At 34.3% G+C, this 27,406-nt stretch overlaps 1 protein-coding gene across 13 annotated transcripts in view; it reads right to left on the bottom strand.

Annotated features, from left to right (window-relative positions):
- The window catches only part of CEP112 (centrosomal protein 112), a 445,347-nt gene that overhangs the window by 402,169 nt on the left and 15,772 nt on the right, over positions 1-27,406 (bottom strand). For 8 of the 13 annotated variants that reach the window (XR_012130844.1, XM_073235805.1, XM_073235810.1 and 5 more), the window contains 2 exons: positions 8,132-8,225; positions 6,206-6,301 (listed from right to left, as the gene is read on the bottom strand). Coding sequence is in view for 12 of the 13 variants with exons in the window: in XM_073235805.1 (XP_073091906.1) it covers positions 6,206-6,301; positions 8,132-8,225 (190 nt within the window). In the remaining variant the exon portion in view is untranslated. The remainder of the gene's footprint in view (positions 1-6,205; positions 6,302-8,131; positions 8,226-27,406) is intronic. The other 5 variants (XM_073235806.1, XM_073235803.1, XM_073235807.1 and 2 more) reach the window with 5 other exon arrangements.

Below are 27,406 nucleotides of genomic sequence, written 5' to 3'. Positions count from 1 at the left end.
GATATCTGCACAAATGCTTTGTCTCCAAAATGTGTAAAGGTCTTTAAAAATCAATAAATGGAAGAATAACAACCCATTCTAGAAAAAAAATGAGAAAAACCTGAGACACATTTCACCGATGAGGAATGTGAATGACTAATAAAGATATAAAAATATGCTCAATCTGTTTAGAAATATGAAAAATGTAAAATAATAACACAATGAGATGGTATTTTATAGCCACCAGATTGGTATACATTAAGAAATTGGCAATAAAAGTGTTCCAGATGTGGAACACCACTGGGAGTGTATGAATTAGTACATTTACTTTGGGAAAACATTTATTAAGTAAAGATAATAAAATCCACATAAATATCATACCAGACAAAAAGGCATATTCTTTAGTAAATAACACTGTACTACTATATATACACACACACAGGTTTTCGGAAAATGGGATGCTAATTTCCAGCAGGCAGCAAAGTGCACTCAATAAATATTTATTGTCTGAAGGTATATATATGAAAAATAAGTAACCATTCTCTATTTTTGGGTTGGAGAAAGCAGGAATAGAAAGTAACTTCCTCAAAGACACACACAAATCTGAAAATATACAAAACCCTAATTCACGAAGCAGAATTAAACATAAGGGGAAAAATAAAAGACGAGGGAACCAGGGAATTCTCAAAGATGCTCAAGCTCTAATTAAGCTTAAAATTTAAAACCAAAAGCCAAGAAAACCATCTGTGACTTATTTTTGCCCAGCTCTACATTTATAAGCAGAGTACAAAATATTGGTTTAGCTAATTACAATGTAGCCTTTCGACTATGCAGAAGTAACTCTTATTTCATCCTCTTCCTCTTTAAAAGACACTGAATACAGAAGGACTCATTCTGTTATCATAAACTACCTTTCTCAAGTTGACCAAAAAGAAATTTTTAGAGTCTATTCAAATATTCAAAAGCAGCCATGAACACTGTAAACAAGTATAAATCTTCTGTTGTTATTCATTTACAATAACCACTTTCAATATGTAATGAAAATTATTCATAGTAAAGCATGTTCTTGAGTCTATTTGGGGGAAATAAGCCATCTATTTTCTGATTTTGTAACAGCAGCCAGATGTGCTTTGAAGTTAAATGTTCCCACTTTGTAATCCACAAGTAACATGGACTTGAAGCAATCTGTAAGCAGGCTTCACATTTACTTTCTTCATGCTCTTTTAGAAAACTTCTTGTTCTCTCGTAATACATCAGAAAAGAATACCACAATAAAGAATGTCCAAAATGGAAGATAAAAGGGCTTATGCGAAACATTAAAGTCAACCAAAATACTGTACAGAACACAAAGCCCAAAATAATTAAGTTCCAATAGCGTGAATAAATCACATGACAGAACATTTCTTGCTTAAGAAGCAAATAGATAATCACAGTAATAAAATCCATAATAACTTAAAGTAGATGTAAATAAAGATATCTGAATGTTTCCTAATGAAAACTGGCTTTTGACATTTTATTTTGTTTAGTTTTTAAGCAATTTTGTTTGGTTGGTTACAGAGGTTTCTGTCAGTATGTTTTGTCAAACTGACCAAATTCCCCATTATACACTAATGTTGATCAAATGGAAATGTTCTATGGTTCCAGAAAATGGAAAGACATTTTCTCTCTCAATTTTAGCTGTCTTAGAGGAAAGGACATTATCAAGCAACACAACTAAACTAAATGTTTTTAAGTCATAGCATCAGTCAGAACTGCTGAAACTCCATGGAACAAAATAAATTCTGTCCCCAGTGTCAAACCAATTATTCTCAAAAATAGTATTTTTAAGTTAATATAATGGAATTTGAAAAATGTTTTTCCACAGAAATACTACTACAAATGGACGTTCATTAACTGGTTTACTCAACATTTCATCAAACATTTAAAGAACACAAAATACAGATAAAAAGACACAGTCCACTGGCAAAGAAAAAGCAAAATAAGCCAAAGGAACAGAATGGAAGCAAACATGTACTGTTACCTGCATTTACTGCAGTGCAGCAGAACAGTCAGTCTTTCCAATGAATGGGAGTGTCCCCCAAATATGTATAAGCGACAAAAACAAATCTTAACTCCCTACCTTACAACATATATCAAAATTACCTCCAGATGGTATGTAGACCCAAATACAAAAAGTAAGACAACAGAGCTCCTAGAATAAAGTAGAGAACATCTTCAAGACCTGAGGAGAGCCAAAAATCTTAAACAGGACACAAAATAGCATGACCTATGATGTGAAAAAATGATCAAATGAATTGCATTAAAATTATACATTTCTGTTCATCAAAGACACCCATAAGAGAATGAGTAAAAGCAACAAAGTGGTAGAAAATATTTATAATACAGTAGTCCAAAAGGTCTCCTGCCCAGAATAGGCACAAAACTCTTACAATATCAATAACAAAATTTGCAAAGCTTTAAGTAGGTACTTCACTCTATAAGAGACTATCCAAACTGTCAATTAAAAGGTATTTAAATATTAGCCATCAAGAAAATACATGTTAAAACCACACACAGTGCAGTGTTACTAACCACCACTCTCAAGAAAGGCTAAATGTTTTTATTAAAAACAAAATTTAACTGACAATACCAAATACTGAAGAGCAGGCAGAGGAAAAGGAACTGGCGTACACTGCTGATGAGGATGCAATGACATAATCACTCTAGAAAATGATTTTGCTGTATCTATTAAATCAATTAGCATTGTGCTGCATAGCAAATCAGCCTAAACCTTCATGGCTTCAAAGCAAACTATTTTATTTAGTTCACAATTTTGCGGGTGGGCAACTTGGGGTGGCTCAAAGTCCGTCCCAACTGCACTTGTGTGACAGCTGCCCCTAATGACCGAGCAGAATGGTTCTCAACAGGCCACAATGAGGATGGCCACAGAGTAGGAGCCAGCCTTCCAACAGTCCTTACAGGGAGAGTAGGCACATTCTTGCAGGGGCCCTCAAGTCTTCCACGGGGATGTTCACTGCACCCTGATGGGCCTGGACCTCCAGGTGGGGCAACCTGATTCTGGGGTGCTGTCTGCCCTCTGGAGCTCCCCATGAGATCAGGGGAGGCTTATTCCCACTGACCTCATCCAGCTCCTTCCCCTGCCCAGCCTAGTCCCCCTGCCATGGCCTGTCCTGAGAGCTCTCCCTGCACAAATCCCACACCCTGCTTCAAGGGACCTGCCCTGAGGGGTCTACTCAGAGCCCTCACTGTTCATTTGATCCTGGTGGGAGTGAGGCTTTGCATTCAACAGGTAAGCTGGGGTGTAAAGTGGATGGGTGACTGGGATGGAAGGCCTGAGAAAGCCTTCCTCCAGGCCCCCCAAACCCTGTCCTCAAGAAAAAAGAAAAAAAGGAAATAGGAAAAAAAAATTATATAAAAATTTGTATGAAAAGTATGAGATATATATATATATTAATAAAGCAAGAAACCCTCCCCAAAACTGAAAGTTAAAAAGGCTAAAGAGTAAGAAAAAAATAATGCAGGAAGAAAATGTAATTGCTAGGTTTAATAAGCAAATCTCTACTTGAATTGTGTTCCCCCCCTTGGAAAAAGAATGTATGTGGAAAAGTGTATTTTTAATAAAAACTAGTAATTCAAATTTGCAATATCTAATAGATCAGAATGAAGGTGTTGACAATCATGCCAGCATATAAAAAAAAAACCTTAGTATAGGACACAAAAATTAACTGGCTATTAATTGATCACTCAGAGGAAGAAGGAAAAAAGACCATTACACATTCTCATACAAAACCAAAATCAAAGAAAAATCTGAGCTTTTTAATATACTGGATACTTAAATTATTCTACTGTGATCAAGAGATATAGTTCAGCCTTATTAATGCATATGTTATAAATATATTAAAATGCAAGACTTTTGTATTTTACACTGTTAGTACATTCTTTGAACAATAAAAATGTGAAGGAAAACCCCAGGCAGGCCTAGTTTTAAGGCACTACCTCAAAAAATCTTAGATGTTTTATTTTAAATTTATTATATGAATGAAAAGTGTAATTCTCTGAACAGTCTAATAATCGTGAAAAGTACTCTATGTGCTAAGAACCGTACATCAGGAGTTTCAAATGGCTAGGGGCAAAGGCGGGCTTCAACGGGTAGCCCAGGACTTGATGCTTCACTTTGATGCTGCCTTCTGCTTCCCGGCGGCCAGAACCTGACTTTCTCGGGCATTTCTCCTGTGCTCCTCTCCCACACTGGTAACTCAGGCCTTCCCTCCAATGGCAACTTGCCCTTTACCCTCAAACACGAAGATGGTTTTCCTTTGACTTACTATCCCCCTCTTATTATCAATTCTCTTTCTCTGTTCTCTTTCACTAACATACTCCCCAAATGACTGGGAGATTCACGTTGCTTTAAATCCTTCTCCATTTCCCTATCTTCTAATCATGGCCCTTGCGCAAGCCCACCCTCCCGCTCTGAACCCTAAAGACACATTCCTTGTCTCTGGGTGAAACTACCACTGTAGAAGTACAACTGTGAAGTGCCTCCATCGGCTGAGTCTTAGGAAGCTCCAAACCTTGAACTCCCCAATCAATCTCACCATCTCTTCAAACTCCACCAGTCTCAAATAGAACTGTAAACCACTAAAATGGATTCCTCCACCTGACAATCAGTTAACTGACGGAGAGCCACCATTCCCATTTCCTAGAACCAAACCTTCACGTACCCTCCTGCTCAGCCCACCAATCAGCCACTAAGCATTCTTTACTCTTTGAAATGTTCTTCCTTTCTACCCTTTCCACCATCACAGAAATCACACTAATGTGGAGTTCATTACAAACACCTAAAATGACTGGTTCCCTTTCTCTATGTCTACTCACATCCAATATAATCCTCACAATGGCACCTGAAGCACTGCTTTTTATAAGACCATTTATTAGTAGGAATATCTTAGGATTTTTAAAAATAATAATCCCTAATGTCAGAGAAGTGAAAAACAGATGAAGCCTGAACACTGCTGGTTGGAGAACTGGTATGTACCTTCTGGAGGGCATGTGCCAAGATACAATGTAACCTAAGAAAGCAACCAAATATGTATAAAAAGATTCTTGTAAGGAATTTTATTGCAGTATTGCTTCTATTAGCAACAAACTGGGAGCAACCAAATGTCCAAAAACAGCAAAAGGCTTAAATAACTTATGGAATATCCATCCAAAAGGAAAATCGGTGCTACTATTAATATTCATGTTTATGGAACTATTATAAACATATCAAATTTAAAGCAGCACATAGTAAACTAGCATTTATAATATGACCCCAATTTTGCTTAAATTTTAATTTTATAAATACACAGGAAAAAAAGGAGGGAAAGATACATATAACAAAATGTTAACACGGCTCTCAATGTTGCAACTGTAAAACATTTTATTCCTCTGATTTTCAGTATTGTTCAGATTTTCAAATCACGAATTATTTTTTAATAATAGTGTGATAAAAATTGTTTTAAACCCTTTTTCATTTCCTCAAAGCATTCAAACAGTATATCTACAAAGTGGAAAGTGGAGGAAAAAATAAACCTCCAGGACTCACTAGTATCTACAATTTAAAATCTAAAATTCTCAGTTTAGCGTTCAAAGTCCCAATACAATCCAGCCTGGTAACACTGCCCTCTAATTCCCTACTTAAATCCCAAAGATCCAGTGGCGGCACTTCACTTCCGCCACCCATTTCCTCAGGCCGATCCCCCTGAACTCCTAGCTCCTCTCCTGTCCGCCTCTCTGAGGACCTTCAAGCTCCTCGGCCTCTGCACCTGAGAACTGAGGTCCATGATGACAGCTCACCCATGAAACCTCCCCCAAGGTTTTTTTAACCCAATGGCCTTGCTTCTCCAAGTCCTCCATCCTCTCCCCTTCCCCTCAGTGTTCTTCTTTCTAATTCTACTTTCTAATTCTACTTCTAATACTTTTTGGTATTTATCATATAATATCTTAAATTATTACTTAACTATTTATGTCTGTATTTCCTATTTCACCACCAAGAAAGTCAGCTTACTGAGGGCAGGGACTGTCGTATGCTTCTTCGGAATGTTATTTCTCTTTCCTGTACCAAGTCCTTCTTAGTACAACCCAGCACCTATAAATGTCTAATATCCAATAGTATTCACTGAATAGAATTAAATTAGTTCAGATGTTCCCCCAAAACAATATGATTCTGCCACATCAATTTACATACATAAAACACTTTTTTTACCCCAAGATTCCAACTATTAAGGCGAGCTTCGATGTCACTGTCATCCAAAGACATAGCAGGTTTTTTCAAATGAACTTCCTGAAATAGAAAAGAGAAAAGAGGAGAGGGCAGAGAGGAAAGAAGGAAGGATGGAAGAAATAAAAGAGGAAGGGAAGGCGGGAGGTGGGTGAGGAACAAGGAAAGAGAGAACAGGAGAGAAAATAGGACAAAATACATGTTATTCAGAATAATAAGGGTTTGTGCGACTGTTGGTAATGCTCTATTGCCCTCAGAGGAAGGGATTACGTTACAGCTGTGCTGAGTTCTTGGTTCTAAGTAATGACTGTTTACTATAGCTGCTCAGGGCTATGAGGTTCCTTCACAATATATTCACACAGTAAATGGATTAAAAAAAAAAACTTCAAAAGAATATTTTAAAAATTAATCCAGATTCTTCTCTTTAAGTTATTTTACAAAAACTTTTTAATTGTGGTATACCACAGTAGCTTTAAAGAAGAGTAGGGAAACACTTGAAAAGATGAATTATTTACTCTCATTAAAATTAGTTAACAGAATTTATGTTGATGCCCAAAAAGCTCTTTGTTCTTAAATTAATTCTCATTTATATACTGAATATAAAGAGAAATAAAGTTTGGAGTCACATCATGAAAACACAATTATGTTGATTCTTTATTTTTAAAAAAATTTAAATTGCATGCTTTTTTTTCCTTCCATATAATTTATCATATTGCACATTTATCGGACCAGACTAAAACTATAATTAACTGAAGACAGCCTAATATCTGTGCCCAGAAATGGACAATGATCTGAAAACTCTAAAATCTTAGAAAGGTAAATCTGTATAAAATAATAATGCACATTCAACAGCACAGACAAAAAAGTTCTCTTGAAATTAAATATCTTGGTACAGCATTTTCACATTTTAGAAAACCTCATTACTAACAAACAAATCTACTTACCCCTATGGTCATTTAAATTATCTGAAGTGATGAAAAATACACTAAGAATTTCACATTTTACTGAGTCTCTACATTTTTACTGAACATGTTGAATTTATTATATATACCATATTTAAATTCATTATTGCTTCATCTGTTGGTCCCCAGTTTCTTGTATGTTTCTCGTTGTGAACAATTGTATCTTAAGAAAATGTACCTGCCTTTTTTGAGTAAACATGATTGATAATAAACCTGAAAGTACTTAAAATGTGCTGCCCTTTATATTAAAATTTTTTTCAAAGTTCCAAACTACAACTAGAGAAAACGCAATGAGGTATGTTTAGAGCAGCATGTGCTAAAGCAGTCTTGTATCACACATGATCTTCTTGTAACCAAAAGTCATGTAACCGAAGACAAGTCAGAATTACACAAGAAAGACTATAGTAAGCAGGCAGAGTTCTTCTCTTTACAAAGCTAACTGGAATGCTTTGTGTGGAATGCTTTTAAGGAATGTTCTCATTAGTACTTAGTTCAAACCAATAAGCAACTAGACACAAGAGAAGCAGTCATATTTCAAGATATAAACAGTTCATCTTCATCTGAAAGGCAGCATACCGTACTTCACTACAAACTAATCCCAATCTCTTAAATTTATGACCACTGGGTGTCTAATCACCCAATGAAAAGGAAAAGGAAGAAATAACCAAAAAATGAAGCTTTCCAAAGTTATTCTTTAATGCACAGGAGAAGCAATAGACTGATTAACATGATGCCTCAGAATCACTGAGAAAGCAGCAGGAACTGTGGAGTACACCAAACACACCACTTTCTTTGACATGAGGATGTCTACCGAAACCTTCAGACTTCATTCACTGTTTTTAAGTAACTGTTGGAACTTTGACAATACTAAAAATTTGTGGAGTTCTGTTAAAACAACAAACAATGAAACAAAAGTAGAATCTGATCTTACACAAATCTTTGCGGTAATATTTTGTCCATCTTCTCTGTAGTTTGGACTCATAGAACGTGAACTTGTTTGGAGCTTGGCAGTATACTGTTCCCTACTAACAGAACAAAACAGTAACAAGTCAGAATTTGGGAAATTCGGAGAACATAGGGGCTTTCAAATCAAGGATTACCAATTTTTTTTCTTTTGAAAATGAGATGACTGTTTCTATTAACAATGATGCTTCAATAAAAAAGCAAAATATGAATAATGACCACTTCTATGTCTCACATTTTATTTCATTTAGATTTAATTACAAATAAAAATGTCACCTAAATGCCACATACTTGTTTACAAACAAAAGTTATTTTTATGTGGAACTATGACAAATAACGTGTATATAAACCTTTTCTCATATGTAGAAGAGAGAAAATGAAGCATATATTCTCAGAAGAAAATAATTGTTTTAAAAGGTTGGCAAATTTTGTTGCATTCATGTACATCAAGCTAAAGCCTTGAAATACATAAAATGACAAAACCTTCATGCAGCTGAAAGTCTAAATTAATTTGAAATCATGTCAGAAACCACAGATAAATTAGCCTTAAATTAAAAATACACCATGTTAATTCAGGTAAAATGTAGGAAGTTCAGTGTAAGTAGGAAAATATTTAAAGCTTCCAAATGAATGTGAACAAAAAGACTTTTCTCCAATATAAAATACAGCATAAAAATGACATTCTCAATATTCTGTTGTCTCTTGTATATTCTGTATATTCTTGTATATTCTTGTATGTTCTGTTGTCTCTTGTATATTTTTATTCGAGCTACTTTAATGAAAGTTCCATGATTACAAATATCTATTCTCTAAACATCTCCTTCAAGATAATGAAATGGAAACTAACCATTTTATAATGAATGAAAGTCACTAACTTTCAACCACAAGTAATATCAGGATTTCACAAATTGTGCACCATATTAAGTATTCCCAAAAGACAGGATAGTAACTCAAAAAGATTAAAATGAATGACTTCTTGGTAGTAACACTAATAGAAAAGCATTCCTTAAACTAGTTATTAAGTAATATAGAATGCCTGAAAAAGCTGTTTTAAAGAGAGATATTATTTTATAACCCTCCTCAATATCCCAGATACCTAAGTACTTAAAAACAAATAAGAAAACACAGACAAAGTAATATTTGGCAATAACTTCATCAGCCAATGTGCTTGAGCTGATACAAGCATTTAAAACTCAGTATTGGGATAAGCAGCCTTAGAAAGCATACTAGGTAGTGGCCTGTTCTTCTTTAAGAACAGATTAAACATTCATAAAAAGAACTATACTTAAAAATTGAAAAATGCTTAAATATTAAAACTAATTTTTCCTCATAGAAAATATTAATAAAAAAAGAAGTCTGAAATATTTATCTATTTATTACACAGGGTGCATACATAAAACAACACATCCTTTTAATGCACTGTAGCTGTCCTCTGTACTAATCTCTCTCTTTCCCTTCAGAATAAAATTTCAAAATGAGTTACTGGTTCCATGTCCTAACCTGCCACATATTTTTCAATTACAATCTGACTTCCACTTATCCTGAAAGTATTATAGGTAAACTCATCAACAATCTCCTAGTTGCTCAAGCACATGTCCTTACCCTAGGTGATCTCAGTAAAACATTAGGGACAGTGTTTTAAAGATGTCACATTCATTGGCTCCATAGAACCAATCTTTCCTGGTTCTCACCTGATCCTGCAAAAGTTTCCTTCACTAGCTTTTCTTTCTCTACCAACCCCCATACATGCTATGATCCCAGGGTTCTGTGTCTAACCTTATTTATTTCCCTTTTACATGCTTTCCCTGGACAATCCAATGTACAACTAGTTTCTCAAATAATAAGAAAAGCTTTGAATACCAAATCTACATACCCAGCCTAATTGGTCTCTTGGCCTCCAACTCCCTTACAAATAACATATTGAACAGCCCTACCTCCAACTCAACATGTCCGGAACGCAATTCATTATACTGCCCCTAAAACATGATCCAATGCAGGCCAAATCAAGCAGAGGCATTACTGAAGCCAGCCTCTGGTGAAGGCAGGTAAGCCAAGAAAAGCAGGTCATTATCATTGCTAAAGTCTGGCTGGCACAGAAGTTTCATTTCTGCCACTGAGACTGTCTCCAGCTGGAACTACAATTAACTGAACTCTAAATAGGTAAAGATGGCTGGAATACACAGTGATGGGGCCGGAGGTCAGGGTGAACAGTGAAACAGAAGGTAGGAGGCCAAGTATACCCTATAAGCCTCTTTATGAAGGATAACTGGTGTGCCTGCCACTGAGAATAACAAGTCATGTCATGGTCCTCATAAAGACAGCCTACAATGGGTACAGGGGACATGATTACAGGGAGCTCATGATTAAAAGTACTGTGCCAGCTAGAAAAGAGGGACTGTGACTCAATTAATTTCAGGTGCCAAAATTAACACAGTGAGAAAATCTTCAGCACATTTCTAAGATTCCCTGACATGCAAATGCCTCTTTACTCCTCTTCAGGGAGCAAAACTATAGGAAATGCAAAATTTCCCTTTAACCTTTTCCTAATGCTAAAATATTCAACAGGAGCCAGAAACATTGTTTCAGCATCTTTGTTAATTCCAAATACTAGAGAAACAGAGTTGTCCCTGTAAGATAATGAGATAAGCAGTGAGACACAGAAGATGTAAAAACCTAAAGGAAGACCAATCAAATGTCCTCCTGGAAAAGAAACTTACTATATATTTAAAGGGCAACTTCTAAAATGTACTTCTAATTTGGGTTCTCAATGTGATTCAAGGGGACATTTCATATGTAAAAAGGAAATGAATAATCTGTGATCATAAAAATGTGCCTACAAATGAAAAACATGCTTACCAAATTTTAAAATCATAATGGAAAAAGAGAGCATTAAATATAGCACAAAAGAAAATTAGCAAATTAAAAAACTAGCTCAAGAAATATTCTGAGAACACAAAAGAAAAAACGGATGAATATAATAAATGAAAATGCAAGAGGTGAGGAAGATAGATTCAAAATCTCTAACATCAAAATATGAATTCCAGGAGTAAATAAAACAGAAACTGGGGAAATGATAAAGAAACAGTAGTGACAATGCTAGTCAAGACTGCATCAGAGAAGAGCCTGAAAGAATAAATTATGACTTCACTTTTATCTAGATAAAAAATGCAATGCCATGAAAAGGATGGAAACTGAAGATCTGCCAAGCTCTGTTTTCAGAAAAAGCTAGGGACAGCAAGAAGTCTGACTCTGGAGAAGAGGGAATCAAAGTTCTCCAAGCAGAGGAACAAAGTCAGTCCCACCTAGAAACCAGAGGCAGGGACAGAGTTCTTGCTCTTGAGAGGAAGCTGAAAGCTCTCACTTCTAAGAAGCTATATGCCTAAGAAACACAAAGCACACAGACACAGCCTCAAAACTAAGGAATCAGACTTGCCTCATTTGAAAGGAACGGAGTAAAAATGAAAAGAGGTATTTGCTTCTCCAAATTCCTACACACAGGAAGCAGGCTGAGAGAACTACTCAGCTTAAAAACAGACCACTCATTATGATAAAAGAAAGAAAAGAGGAAGAAGCTGCACTAAAGCCCTAATCAAGAAACGGGCAACAAATGCCTGGCTAGATTTCAGAATTGCTATAGAATAGCGGCCGTGCCTCCCTTTCTTCATTTTTTGAATGAGTTCTCCAGTCTCTCTTCACCACTGTGTGCTGGCTGTCCGGTGGGTGGCCAAACTAACATAATATACTCTTTCAGTTCATAGGTTTTTAGATCAGAAGAAGCCACTCCAAGGAAGCCTCAACTATACCTGGATATTATTTTGATTAGATTTATTGAGGTATAAGTTATATACAATAAAACTGTATCCATTTAAATTGTGAAATTCGATTAGTTTTGACAAATGTATATACCTGTGTAGCCGCCACAATAAAGAGACAGACTCTTTCCATCACACCCACAAGTTCTCTTGTGCTTCTTTGGAATCAATCTACTCCCTGCACAAACCCAGGCTACGTGCATTTGATAGAATCTCATAGATACAGAATCAAACAGTATATACGTTTCTACAGGCTTCTCTCACTGAGGTAAATGTTTTTGAGCTTCAGCTATATCATTGCATATATTAAAAGCTCATTTCTTTTTATTGATTAGTTTTTGCATTCCACATTATATGGAAGAACCGTAATAGCTTTTGTATTTATATGCTGATGAACATTTAGATTTTGTCCACATTTTAGCTGTTATAAATAAAGCTGCTATGAACATTTAAGTATTTATGTCGACATAGATTTTCATTTCTCTTGACTAGACACCTAAGAATAGAATTACAGAGGTGTATGGTATCTTACAGGCAAATTGTTTTCCAAAGTGGAGGTTGTGCCATTTTATATCCCCATCAACAATGTATGAGACTTTCAGTTTCATCACAACAAGTAATTGGTTTTCCAGAAGTTATCATTTTAGCCATTCTAATAGGAGTGTCGTGGCATCAAGTGGTGCTTTATAATTTGCATTTCCCTAATAAAGACTGATGTTAACCATCTTTTCCTGTGTGTATTAGTCATTTATATATTTTCTTCTGTGTTGTGTCTATAGTCTTTTGCACATTAATTGGGTTGTTTTTTGAGCTGTAAGAGTTCTTTACATATTCTAGACACAAGTCCCTTGTCAGATATATGTATATAGATTATTTTCTCCCATTCTGTGCCTTGTCTGGTAATTTTCCAAATGGTATCTTTCAAAAAACCTAATTTTGCTAGTCCAGTTTATAGTATTCTTCATCATTTTCTATATCCTATTTTAGAAGTATTTGCCTACCCCAAGATCATATTTTTCTGATTTCTTCTAAAAATTCTATTGTTTTTATTTAGCAGTATCATTTGGGTCTATAACTCATTTCATTTTTCCCCATGTGGACATCAAGCTAATAATTTAAAGACCCTTTTTTCACTTAATTCCATTGCCATCTTTGTGGAATATCAGTTGACCATATATGTGAAGATCTATTTCCATAATTTCTATTCTATTCTATGTACTTATCCTACCTTTATTTATGCAGCTTTAATTCTAAAAATCAGGAATGTTAAAACCTTTTTCTTTTTTTTTAATAATTGCCTTGTTTTTTCATGGATAATGTAAATCAAGCAGAAGTTCTCTTCCATTCCTAATTTGTTGAGGGTTTTTATTATGGATGGTTGTAGCATTTTGTTAAATGCTTTTTCTGCACCTATTGGGATGATCAGAGATTTTTCTCTCTTAAACTGTAAGATGATATACATAGATTTCCAAATGCCAAGCAATTTCATATTACTCAAATAAACCCCACATATTCGAGATAAAATATCCTTTTTACATTTTCTAGATATAATTTGCTAATTAAGAATTTTTAAATCTATATTCATGAGGAAATATTAACATGTAGTTTTATGTTCTTGTAATGTCTTTGTCTTCTTTTGGAAACAAAGTAATACGGACTTAAGATGAGTTGAGAAGCATTCATTCCTTCTCTATTTTCCGAAAAAATTTCATGTAAGATATCATTTCTTCTATAAAAGCCTGATAAAATTCACCAAAGAAGCCATCTAGGCTTGTTGACTTCTTTGTGGGAATGTGGTTAATTAAAAATTGAATTTCTTTTGTAGATACAGAGCTACATAGATTTCCCATTCTTTTTTAGTCATATTGGTTTTTGTGTCTTTCAGGGAATGTGTCTACTTCAAAGTTTTCATTGGTGTAACCTTGTTTGTGATATTCTCTTATATTCTTACTGTCTGCAGGATTAGTATGGAGGACCTCTTCGTTCCTGATAGTGATAATTCATGTTTTCTATTTCATTTTTTGGCCAAATACACATAACATTTACCATCTTAACCTTTTTAAGTGTACATTTCAGGTTCAGTGTAAGTGCAGACATTGTGCAACCATCACCACTATCCATCTCTAGAACTTTTTTTCATCCTAAACTGAAACTCTGTATCCATTAAACAATAATGCCTCATTACCCTCCCCATAGTTGCTGGCAAAACCATGCCACTTGCTGCCTCTATGAATTTGACTACTTTATGTACCTCATGTTAAGTGGAACCATATATTTGTCTTATTGTGACTGCCTTGTTTCCCTTAGCAAAATATCTTCAAGATTCATCCATGTTGTAACATGTCAATTTCTTTCCTTTTCAGGTCTTGATAATATTCCACTGTATGTAAAGACCACATTTTGTTTATCCATTCATCTACTGATGAATACTGAGATATTTCCATCTTTTGGCTATTGAGAATAACGATGTTATGAACACCAGTGTACAAATATCTGTTGAATCCCTGTTCAATTCTTTCAGATATACACCCAATTTGCTAGGTTATATAGAAATTCTATTTTATTTTATTTTTTTGAGGAACTGCTATAATATTTTCCATGGCAGCTGTATCATCTGACATTCTCATCAACAGTCCCAATTTCTCCACATCCTTGCCGACCTTTGTGTTTTTTTTTTTTTGTAGTAGCCATCCTAGTAGGTGAAGGTGGCATCTCACTATGTTTTTTATTTACATTTCCAGAATAATTAGTGTGTTGAGCATCTTTTCATGTGCTTATTAACCATTTGTATATCTACTTTGGAGAAATGTCTATTCAAGTCCTTTGCCCATTTTTTGATTAGGTTGTTTCTGCTTCTGTTGCGTTGTCTGGGTTCTTTATATATTCTGGATATTAACCCTTTTTCAGATATGATTTATAAATATTTTCTCCCATTCCATGGGTTACCTTTTCACTCTGTTGACTGTGCCCCTTAATGCACAAAAATGTTTAATTGTAATGTATTCTAATTTATCTTTTTAATTCTATTGTCCAGGCTTTTGGTGTTATATCCAATCAACACTGCCAAATCCATTGTTATAAAGCTTCTCCTCTGTATTTTCTTCTAAGAGTCTTATAGTTGTACTCTTGTGTTTAAGTCTTTTATCCATTGAGTTCATTTTTGTGTATAGTGTAAGGTAAGGATCAAACTTCATTCTTTTGCACGTGGATACCCAGCTTTCCCAAAACAATTTGTTGAGAAGACTGTCTTTTTCCTATTGAATAGTCTTGGTACCCTTATCAGGTTATTTCACTACATATTCAAGGGTTTATTTCTGGGGTCTCTATTCTATTAATCTAAATGTCTGTATGCAAGTATCACATATTTTTTTATTATTATGATTTTGCAGGAAATTTTGAAATCAGGAAGTGTGAGAATTCCAGTTTTGTTTTCCTTTCCAAAGCTATTTTGGCTATCCATTGTCACTTGAGATTATGTATGAATTTTAGAATGCATTTTTCTATTTCCAAAAAATAATGCCACTGGAATTCTGATATTACATAGAAACTGTACAGCACCTTGGTAGTACTGATATCTTAACAATATTAAGTCTTCCAATCCATGAACACAAGATGTCTTTCCATTTATTGATAAATCTAATTTCTTTAATTTCCTTCACCAACATTTTGTAATTTTTCAGTATGCAAGTCTTTCACCTCCTTGGTTAAGTTTATTCCTAAGTACTTTATTTTTTTTGCTATGTAAACAGAATTATTAATTGCCTTATTAGATTATTCATTGTTAGTGTATAAAAATGCAACTGATTTTTGTGTGTTGGTTTTGTATCCTACTGCTTTGTTGACTTCCTTCATTAGTTCTAATAGGTTTTTGTGTGTGGAACATTTAGGATTTTCTATGTATAAGTTCATATCTGTGAACAAAGATAATTTTACTTCCTTTCCAGTTTACTTCTTTCTCTGACTAGGCCTTCCTTACTATATTGAAAAGTGTCAGGGGTGAGCATTGTGGTCTTGTACCTGATCTTAGAAGAAAAGCTTTGTCTTTCACGTTAAGTATGATGTTAGCTATGGGCTTTTCATGTACGGCCTTTAATATTTTAATAGTTTCCTTCTCTTCCTAGTTTGTCGAGCATTTTTATCATGAAAGGGTGTTAAATTTTGTCGGATGCTTTTCCTGCATTAATTTTGAAATGATCATGTGGTTTTTTTCCATGATTCTCTTAATGTGGTATATTATATTGATCTTCATATGTTGAATTATCCTTACACTCCAGAAAAATATCCCACTTGATCATCATGTATTATCTTTCTAATATGCCGTTAAATTCTATTTGCTAGCATATGTATATATTTTTAAGGTTTTTACATCAATACTCATCAGGGATCCTGGTCTATAGTTTTCTTTTCTTGAATTGTCCTTGTCTGGCTTTGGTATCTGGGTTCCACATATTTTGTTGTTGTTGAGAGGTTTCTGAAAACTGCTTCAATATCCTTACTAGTTATAGTTGTGTCTGTTCAGAGTTTCTATTTCTTCATGATTCAGTACTGGTAGATTGTGTATTTCCAGGAATTTGCACATTTCATCTAAGTTATTTAATTTGTTGGTGTACAACTGTTTGTCATACATAATTCTTTTTATTCCTGTAAAATCAGGTGCAATGTCCCCTTTTTCATTTATGATTTGTTATTTGAGTCTTCTTTCTTTTCAATTTTGGTTTTTTCAAAAAACAACTCCGTGTCATTGATTTTCTCTAATGTTCTTCCATTCTTAATTTTATCTCTGCTCTGATTTTTATTATTTACTTTATTTGCTAGCTTTGGAGTTTGTTCTTCTTTTACTAATTTCTTAGTGGGAGAATTCCAGTTTTGCTTAGGTTGTTGATGTGACATCTTTCTTTTTTAATGTAAGCTTTTACATTTATAAATTTCCCTCTTAGCACTGCTTTCACAGCTTCCTGTCAGTTTTGGTTAAGTTGTGTTTTCATTTTGATTTCTCTTTAGACATTTTCTAATTTCCCTTTTCTATTTCTTGAGTAATTGCTTAAGAAAGTGTGGTTTCATTACCACATGTGTGAATTTTCAGTTTTCTTACATTTTTATCAGAAAAGTATGATTTCAATCTTTTTAAAATGTAACAGAATTTGTTTTGTGCCCTATTATGTGGTTTATCCAGGAGAATATTTCACGTGCACTTGAGAAATATGTACATTCTGCTGTTATATTCTCTGTATATATCTGTTTGGTCTAATTGGTCTATAGTGCTATTCAAGTCCTCTATTTCTTTATAATCTTGTCTGATTGTTCTATCAGCTATTGAATATGAGGTAATGAAGTTTCCTACTGTTATTATAGGGCATCTATTTCTCCCTTCAGTCAATGCTTTCCTCATACATTTAGGATTTCTGATGTTTGGTCCATATATGTTTATAATTGTTACATCTTCTTGCTCAATTGAACTTTTCATCATTATATAATAACATTCTTTGTCTCTTACAAGTTTTTTTACTGGAAGTCTTTTTCATATTATATATAGCCACCCCTGCTCTTTTGATTACTATTTGCATGAAATATCTTTTTCTATCTTTCCACTTTCAACCTGTGTGTTCTTAAATCTAAAATGAGGCTATAGTTGGATATTGGCATTTTTTATCCATTCTACCAAGCTATGTTTTTTTATTGTGGAGTTATTAATAACTCCTGTTAACAACTCCACACCTATTAATCCATTCACACTTAAAGTATAATTAACAAGTGATAGCCAAACACTTAACTATTGACATTTTATTGTCCTCTATTTCTTTTAAAAGTTTTTTTGTTCCTCATTTCCTCTTACTGCCTGCCTTTGTGTTTACATTTTAACTTGACTTGGCATGTTTTGATTCCCTTCTCATTTCTTTTGTGTGTATTCTGTATTTTCTTTGTGATTACCACAGAGGTTACAAAAAACATCCTAAAGTTACAATATACTTTAAACTTCATTTTGTATAGAAAAACTCTATTTCCTTACAGCTCCTCATCCCCCACTTTGATACTGACTTTTTGTATCCATGAACATATATTTATAATTATTTTTATGCATCTTTTTAATCATATTTAAAAATCAAAAGTGGAGTTACAAACTAAAATTAATTCTACAGGTTTTTATATATTTACTATGTTTGCCTCTTTTTACTTCATCAGTCTAACTAGAATTTAACAATTTTATTTAGCTTTCAAAAAAATCTGTGCTTCATCCCACCGACTTTTCTCTTGTTTTTTGTTGCCTATGTTTCCACTTTTATTGTTTCCTTTATCCTGCTTACTTTGGTCCACTCAGTTCTTATTTATCCAGCTTCTAAAGGGGAAATCTGTGATCACTGATTTTAGATCTTTCTTTTTTTCTAGTATAAGCATTAAAACTGTAGATTTCCCTCTAAGCACTGCCTTACCTGCACCTCAAAAAATTTTGATATGTTGTATTTCCTTTATCATTTAGTTCAAAATATTTTCTAAATTCGGTATCTTTTTGATCAACGGATTACTTAAAAGTGAGTTTTTTTAATTTGTAAACATTTGAGGGCTTTTCTCAATGTACTAATACTGTTTATTTCTTACTAGATTCCAGTGAGGTCAGAAAACATCCTCTGTGTGAATCCCATTTTCTGAGACCAACTGAAATTTCTTTTATGACCCAAACATGACCTATCTGGATGAACATTTATGTGCACTTAAAGAGTGTGTAATTTACAGTTACTAGATGGGTTATTTTATAGATGTCAATTAGGTTGAGGTAGTGCAGAGTATTGTTCAGATCTATATAATCTACACTTAATTGAATTTTTTTGTCAAGTTGTTCTATCAATTCCTAAGAAACAGGTATTAAAAATCTGTGACGTTTTGGATTTGCCTATTTCTCTCTTTAGCTGTTACTTTTTGATTCATGTATTTTTCAAGCTCTACGATTTGCTATGTAAACATTTATGACTGTAATATCATGCTTATGAATTAATCCTGCAATTATTTCAGATGATTCTATTTTCCCTAGTAATTTTCCTTGCCTTAAAGTCTATTTTATCTGAAATTTAACGTAGTCATTCCAGCTTTCTTATGCTTATTGTTCTCATTGTTCATCTCTTTATGTCCTTTCACTTTGTTTACTTGTCTTTGTATTCAAAGTATGTCTCTTACAGGTAACACACAGAAGCTTCTTCCTGTTTTAATCCAATGTAAAAATTGCTGTCTTTGGATTAGAGCGTTGGGTCCATATTTAAGGTAATTATTAATATGGTTCTGTGTAGTCTGCCATTTTGCCATTGGTTTTCTATTTGTCACATCTCCTCCTTTTTCCTCTTCTCCCTTCCTTACTGTCTTTTGTGTTCACCGACTATTTCCTTATATGCCATTTCAATCCCTCTAGTTATACTTCTATATGTCTTACTATGATATTTTTAGGACTTATTCTAGGTAGGTGCTACATTTAGTATTGCTCCCAAGGATCCCCACCCTCCTGGTATTCATGCATTTGTAAAGGCCCCTTTCCTTGAGTGTAACCTGAATCTAGTGACTGATTCTAATAACCAGAATCTGGCAAAAGTCATGGGCTATGACTTCCAAGATTGGTTTACAAAAAGACTCTAGTTTCCATCTTGCTTCTCTCTCCAATGGAAGCCAGCTGCCATGTTGCGAGCTGTCCTATGGAGAAGTCCAAACAAGAAGAAACTGAGAGAGTGGTATGGATGACAGTCATATAAGACTGAGGCCCTCAGACAAAACAGCTACTGAATCCTATTAACTACGTAAGTGAGGACAGAAGTGGATTCTCCCTCCAGTCAAACCTTCAACTGAGACCACAGCCCCAGCCAATACTTTCATTGCAGCTTCATAAGAGAACCTGAGCCAAAAAAACCAGCTAAGCCATGTCCATGAGATAATAAATGCTTGTTTTAAGTTGCTAAGATTTGGAGTAATTTGTAATGTAGCAACAGATAATTAACACAGATTTTGATACCTGGAAGAGAGAAGCTGCCTAAAATGTGGTATGTCTTTCGAACCAGTAGTGGTCAAGGCTAGAAGAATTTTTAGTACTCTGCTAGAGAAAGACAAAATGGACTTGAACAGACTATTAGTAGTAATCTGGACTTTGAGGGCATTGCCAAGAGGCTCAAGAAGAAGGGAGACACATGTTACTGAAAACTAGAGGAAAAGGGATTTTTTATACAGTGGCAGAAAGCCATCCTATCACCTTTATTAACATGCAAAACAGAAAATGTGCCTCATAAATTGGGTGGGTGATATAGTGAAGATTTCCAAGCATAGTAGTTTCTGCTGCTTACAATGAAATGCAAGAGAAGAGTAAAAAAGTAAGTGAAAGTTAAAAAAAAAATGAGGATTTCACAGTTTTAAAGATTTTCAGATGTTTCAGCTGACAAAAGATGCCCAAAAAGAAATGGCACCCAAGCAGAGTCTGGGCACTGCTTAGAGGTAAAGCCAAGAGGATAAATGAAACATCTTTTGTTAAAATCAAAAAGGTCAAAGGTTATACATCAAAGTACTATACACTCACACATAGAGACCTTTAAATTAAACCTTAAGGCCATGGCTTAAAAATCTTCTCAAGCAGGCAAGGGAAGCATCTAGAAAGCTTAAGGATATTGTTCCCCAGTCTTCTCAGAAGCAACTCAAAGTAAAAAGGGCTTATCTCAAACAGATCAGTATATGTGGCTTTTGTCTAACAGGGTAAACAAAAATGAGATGCACAGGAAGTCTACAGAGTTTTTGAGAAAATTCTAGCAGCAAAAATCACTGCTTACTTACTGTAAAGGACAAAGTACAAAAGGAAAAAGGGCCATGGGACCCTCAAAATTCTTCTGGAAGAAAGCAGACTGGGGAAACTACTCAACTACAATCGTATGTTATTTTTCGTGTAAAAGGAAGGATAACTCAGAAGATGGAATCAAGAACCTAGTGTGAGGAGCCAAGAGACATGGGGTATTATTCCCAGGTCTCAAGCCTTAATTAAGGAACTTCCAGTATTTGCCCAACTGGATTTCAGAACCGCTATGGATCTGTGACTCCTCTATGCCTCCCATTATCCTCCTTTTTGGAAATGTCTATAGTGATTGTTGTATGTTCAGTATTTGGGCAGCAGGTAACTATTAGAATAGACACTTCTTCAATGAAGATAACAAATGACCAATAAGAAGAAGGAAAGATGTTCAGTATCATTAGTTACTAGGGAAATGCAATTAAAACTGCAGTGAGCTATCACACATGCCCATTAAAATGGCCAAATTAAAACACACTGACAATACCAAGAGTTGAGGATATGAAGAAACTGAAATACTCATACATTGGTAATGGAGATGTAAAATGGCACTGCCACTTTGGAAAATGGCTAATTCCCTTAAAAAGTTAAAAATACACTTACCACAAAACCCATTGCTAGGTATCTACCCAGAAGAAATGAAAAACATAACTGCATAGGAATGTCCACAGCAGCACAATTCATAATAGTCAAAAACTGATAACAATCCAAATATCCATTAACTAGTGAATAAATAAAATGATATACGGGTCAATGAAATACCAGTCAGAAATAAAAAGGAATGAATTTATTGATACATACATGAACTTCAAAATCAACACTAAGTGAAAAAACCAGATGCATAAGACTACATAGTTCATGATTCCAGTCACATCAAATTTCTAGAAAAGACACCTACCAAGACAGAAAGATCACTAGCTTGCCTGGGGTTGGAATGTAATTTCATACTAATTAAGATATTAATTATTCCCAAATTGATTATAGACTCAATGCATTCCAAATCAAAATCTCAACAGGGGTGTGGGTGTGTGGGTCTATAAAAACTGGCAAGCTAATTCTAAAAATTATATGGGAATGCAAAGGACCAAGAAGAGACAAGGCAATCTTGAAGAAGAAAGCTACACTGTGTATACTACACCACTAAAAAAATCAGGACTTATTTTAAAGCTACAGGGTACTATAGCACACATATAAACAGGCCAATGGAGGATGAAAGAGCCCAGAAACAAACCCACACAAATAAGATTTCCTGGTTTACAATAACAGTGCCAACTACAGCAGTGGGGAAAGAGTGGCTTTTTTAAACGATGCTAGGTCACATGGCTATCCACTAGCCACAGTGGGGAGGGAAATGACCCCCACCCTACTTCATACAGAAAACTAAATTCCAGGTGTAGTACATAAATGAGAAAGGTAAAAGAAGAAATCTTCTGTTAGACAACACAGGCAAATATCTCCATGATCTTGGGATAGACAAGGCAAGAAGTTTTAAAAAGGACACAAAAAACCCACAAACAATATCAAGACAAATAAAACTGTATTATAATCAATAATGTGCAACAGAAGACACCAGTGAAAGTGGAAGATAATTGCCATACATATACCAACAAAGAATTTGTATCTGGAATATATAAAGAATTGTGACAAATAAATAAAGACTGGCAAACCATTTTTAATTTAAAAATGAACAACAAGAAATAGAAACTTCACAAAAAAGGATATCCAAAAAACCAACAAGCACAGAAAAATATGCTCAATGTCATTAGTCATGAGGGAAAATGCAAATTAAAATATACATCCACCATATTAGAATTGCTAAAACTGACAAACCAAGTATTGGTAAAGGTGGGAAGCCACAGAGTTTGAAATCCTACTGGTGGAAATATAAATTGTTATAACCATTTTGAAAAACTCTTTGGCGGTATCCACTGAAATTACACTTCGATGTTAACACATATACATATGTGCACTAAAAGACATATAAAAGAAATCACAGGACAATTATTTGTAATAGCCAAAAACTAAAAAATCCAAACAACCAACAAGGGTAGAATGGATGTATAGTATAAGTATGATTTATTCCACAGTAATAAAAAGGAATAACCCATGGATAAATATAACAACATGGATAAATCTCACAATGTACTGCTGAGCAAGACAACTAGAAAAAAGTGAACATACCTTAAGAATTAAAAACACAAAACTTGTCTATGGCGATAGAATGCAGAATAGTGGTTATCTTTTGGGGGAATGGTAAGTGACTGGGAGGCAGCAGAAGAGAGGTTTCTGGAGAAATGGTGATATTCTCTATCCCGATCTTGAAGTCGGTTACTTGGACGTATTCATTTTGTGCAACTTCATCAAGCTTTACACTTAAGATCTATGTGCCTTGTTGTACATACATACATTGATTTTAAAAGTTTGACACCATATAAAAAGTAAACTATAGCTACATTTACTAACATGGATATACCTGAAAAATATGATGAGAGAAAGTAGCAAGCTTCAAAATAATATATACAGAATGATTCCATTCGTATAAAGTTTAAAAAGCAGCAGCAGAAACAAGGAAATGATTAACACAAAATACAGGACAGTGATCCCCTCAGAAGATGGAAAGAGGAAGCAAGAGAAGAAGGCCTCTCAACGGTCTCCTGGAGTGTCATGATACGCTATTTATTGTCTGGGTTAAAAATGTAGGGATGGTTATTTTACAGTTGTTCTTTAAACTGTACCTATACATTTCTGTATACTTTTTACATACATGCTATGTTTCACAGTTGTAAAACATTTTAAGAGATAGACAATAACTGTACTATGATCAGAAAACTAAAATGAGAACTAACTTTAGATTTCATGTCTTTGCATTCACCCAAAACAGCAGGTACTACTGCTATACACCATCTTTAGAATAGCCTTAAAGTACTGCTAAATATCAATGAAACATAAAAACAAATAACAATAATTAATAATGCAGTAAAGCAATATAAGAAAATGAAAATAACTTCCAGTGACCCACAACATATTAAATTTTTCAAAGGGAACTTTCTTAGGAATAAAAAGAAAAACAAAACCAAATGGGAAAAAATGAGATGCTTGACAAAACCAAAAAATGATGCCCGGATTTGTAAACATTTTAAGATCTCATTTTTCCCATTTCCTACTTCAAAATAATTTGATATTTTTTAGCACTTTAAAAAATTTGATTAAAAAAAATCTTTAAAAGTCATACATTTAAATCAATATTTATTGATGTGTCTCTGGTTTAACAGTACAACATTCAGAGTATTTTCATTCCCTTAAAATTAAGTTTTACAATACACTTATAAGCTTATTGTCATCCCTTTTTGTTCGTTAAAAGGACAATCAAAACGGTTCGATATTATTGATCTCACAAAAAGAAACTTGCCTGTGAATAGATGTTCCCACTCATTAAAAATTCTTTAAATAGAAAAAGTGATTAAATTTTCAAAAACGACTCAAAGAAAAGCCTAAAAGAAATGAAAGGCCATTATTTTCAAAGCTCTTCCATCTCAGTCACAATTTACTGCCACTTTGCCTTGGCAAATACCTGAGAATGATATTTAATTAGCATATTAGTGTTAAAAATTAATGAGCAGCTATGTGGTTTTATGACTGTGTGAAACACTACATTTTATTGAGTACCCTAAAAAAGTTTTCATTTATCATTTATGTAAGCAGTCTTATTTCTAGAGCTCAAGGTTAAGTGTCTACCTAAAAAGTGTCCATTCCATCAAAAATGTCAAATTTATCAGATTTATTCCATACTAAGTGTTACACCCAAACCAAATGATGAGAAAAGATTAGTATTTATTAAATTAATTTAAGAAAATGATTAATTGTCCTTTCTTTCAAAAAGATTCGGTGGGGAAAGCTCCTCTGAAACCCGAAACCAACCAACAGAAGAGCCACTAGACGCAGATCATGGGTGATCATCAAAGAAGGGGGATACCCACGGACCGCAAGTAAGCACAGGATAAGGGTCTCCCCGTGTGGCAAAGGTAGTTTATATGCACCAATACCCAGTGCCTCGGTCCTCCTGCCATCCCATTTCCCCACCTAGACAGCAACTCTTCACCTAGTAGGTCATTTGCTATGGCCCAGCAGGAGACCCAGATGTACAACTCCAAGCCCAATACGATAGCCACTAATCAATCATACATGGCTATTTTAATTAATTAAAACTTAAAACTCAGTTCCTCAGGCACACTAGCCATATTTCAAGTGCTCAACAGTCATATGTCAACAGTGGCTACTGTACTGGGCAGCAATGCAAGAGAACATTTCCACAGTCAGGGGAAGTTCTACTGGACAGTGCTGCTACAGAAGGTATCTTTGCCCAAACAATAGGGCTATTCTTAAATAAATGAATGTAATTTTTGTGAATAACATTTAAGAATGTTTTACTACATGTGGTCCTAACTATATTTATGCCAATTGACATAAAGAATCCCTAGGAAGGATCAGCTACCCTATAAATTCATCCAACAGTTAAGGAGTAGGGACTATTCATAGTGTTAGTGTCATTTACATATAAAAAGTAGAGTTTAACGAAGTAAAAAGATTCTATTATAGCTTTTTGAGTATTCAGAGTAAAAAATTATACCAATATTTTTTTAAATGAAAAATGTTTTTTCACATGTAATACTAAAGCACAATTACATTTTCATTATACTTGATCCCCATCTGCTGGTCATGTTCTTAAACTACACAAGCAAACAAAATGCTATACTGGGAGACATTTTTAAAGGACATAAACAGTTCCAGCTTCTTGCCGCAATGCATTCCTGGAAAACCACATTATGAAGAGGATCATTGTAAAGAAAATCATATTTTCCATAAGGGCAGGACTATAATTAGATTCTTCAGTCTGAACTAAAATCTAGCATCAAATAACCCATGGAAAGATCTCATTAAAACAAGATGCAAAAATTATAGTCCTCTATAATCATTTAAAGTAGAATCATTATTCTCCAAGTCCTTTCTTATGGTATGAACACACTAGAGGACAAACATAAATCAAAAGATAAAACTTTAATTTACATGGAGTTAACCTAAATCTAATATGATAGAAGTTATATACAATAAATAATAATTCTGTTTGCATATTTCTAGAATTTCTAAGTAATCTGGATGGTAGTTCTTTATATACATAAGTGGCACCTAAAGAAACCTAATACCTTCTCTTTCATCAATAAAGTCCCCTAAAATAGACACAACTAATGTGTTTCTTCCACTGGAAAGCAGTATTTAAAGGTAGGGGGTTGATTCAACTTTACTCCTCTTCGCCCTCTCCTAATTCCTAACTCTTAATCAAAGTTTCAAGTAAAAATAGTAAGTGGTACTAAATCATTCTTTTTCATCTTTCCCTATCTGAGAAACTAACTGCACTTTGGTGATGAGCTACCAGACTACATTATGCCTCACAGAACAGTAGTAAAAATAATTACAAACCATTAAAAAGAAGCTTCAAAACATTTTTCACAAAATTGAGAGACAATGCAGCCTATTATCTTTGCATTATGTCTTTGGGATAATGCACAAAAAAGAATATGCAGAGATGACATGAACTGAAGTCTAAATATGACTTAGGCAGCTTTTGATACATGGTGTGGCAAAATGCAAAAAAAAAAAGATGGAGCGGGCTGCCACTCTATATTCTTTCTATTCCAGAAAAAGGCACTTGCTGAGCTATCTAAATAAAGTATCCTTCAAAGTCTCTTAAAATACTATTACCACTCTTTATTCTGTGATCATGCAGGATTCATATGATCAGAAACTTTCTGCATGGCCATTTAATTTTCTCAGGAACAAAAAATGATTTTTAGTAACTCAAAGTAATTAATAACCAATGGATTTTAAGATGCCCTTGGGAAGGATTAGATAATTAGAGAAGCAAAAGAACAGTCAAACAATCTAACAAGCAAGTGCCTTTATGAACTATTAAGATAACAATCACCAAACCAATGATGACAGTGGTGGCAACAGCTAACACTTTCACAGTTCTGGTGTCAAAAGTTCTATTATCTACATTTTACAAATGATGAAACTGGAGTTTACAGAAATTAAGTAACTTGCCTGAGGACCCATGGTTGCCAAATGTCAGAAGTGAGATCTGAACAAAAGCAAACTGCCTCATTTTAGCTCAACCTAGGAATAAGCAAGAACAAAGGCATAGTTGCCTATGATTGCTGATGCAGCTCGAATGGGGCCAAAATGGAGTAAAGTGAAATTTCCACATTTGAAATTTCCATAAAGTACTCATGCCTACATGGTATAGTAGAAAGAACACAGGGTCTGGAATCATAAAGACCTGGATTCCAATACTGGATCCATCACTGGGAAACTTGCTTGACCTTACTGAAGCTGTTCCCTCATCTACAAATACAGAGGGCAATCACATCAACCTCAGGGAACTGTAGAGGGGATGAAATCAGGTAACTTATAAAAGAGTTCTAGAATAGTATCTAGCATACATCAGGTGCTCCATGAACAGTATAACTTGCCCCACTTGGTTTCTAGAAATACATGTGGGATACACAAATTTAGAGTATTGATTGGAAAAATTTCACACGTTTAAATCTGCATAATGTTACATGCAGTGAAA

The sequence above is a fragment of the Manis javanica genome, chromosome 4 (genome assembly GCF_040802235.1).
Source record: "Manis javanica isolate MJ-LG chromosome 4, MJ_LKY, whole genome shotgun sequence".
Lineage (NCBI taxonomy): Eukaryota > Metazoa > Chordata > Mammalia > Pholidota > Manidae > Manis > Manis javanica.
This window is presented reverse-complemented; position numbering and strand designations above follow the sequence as displayed.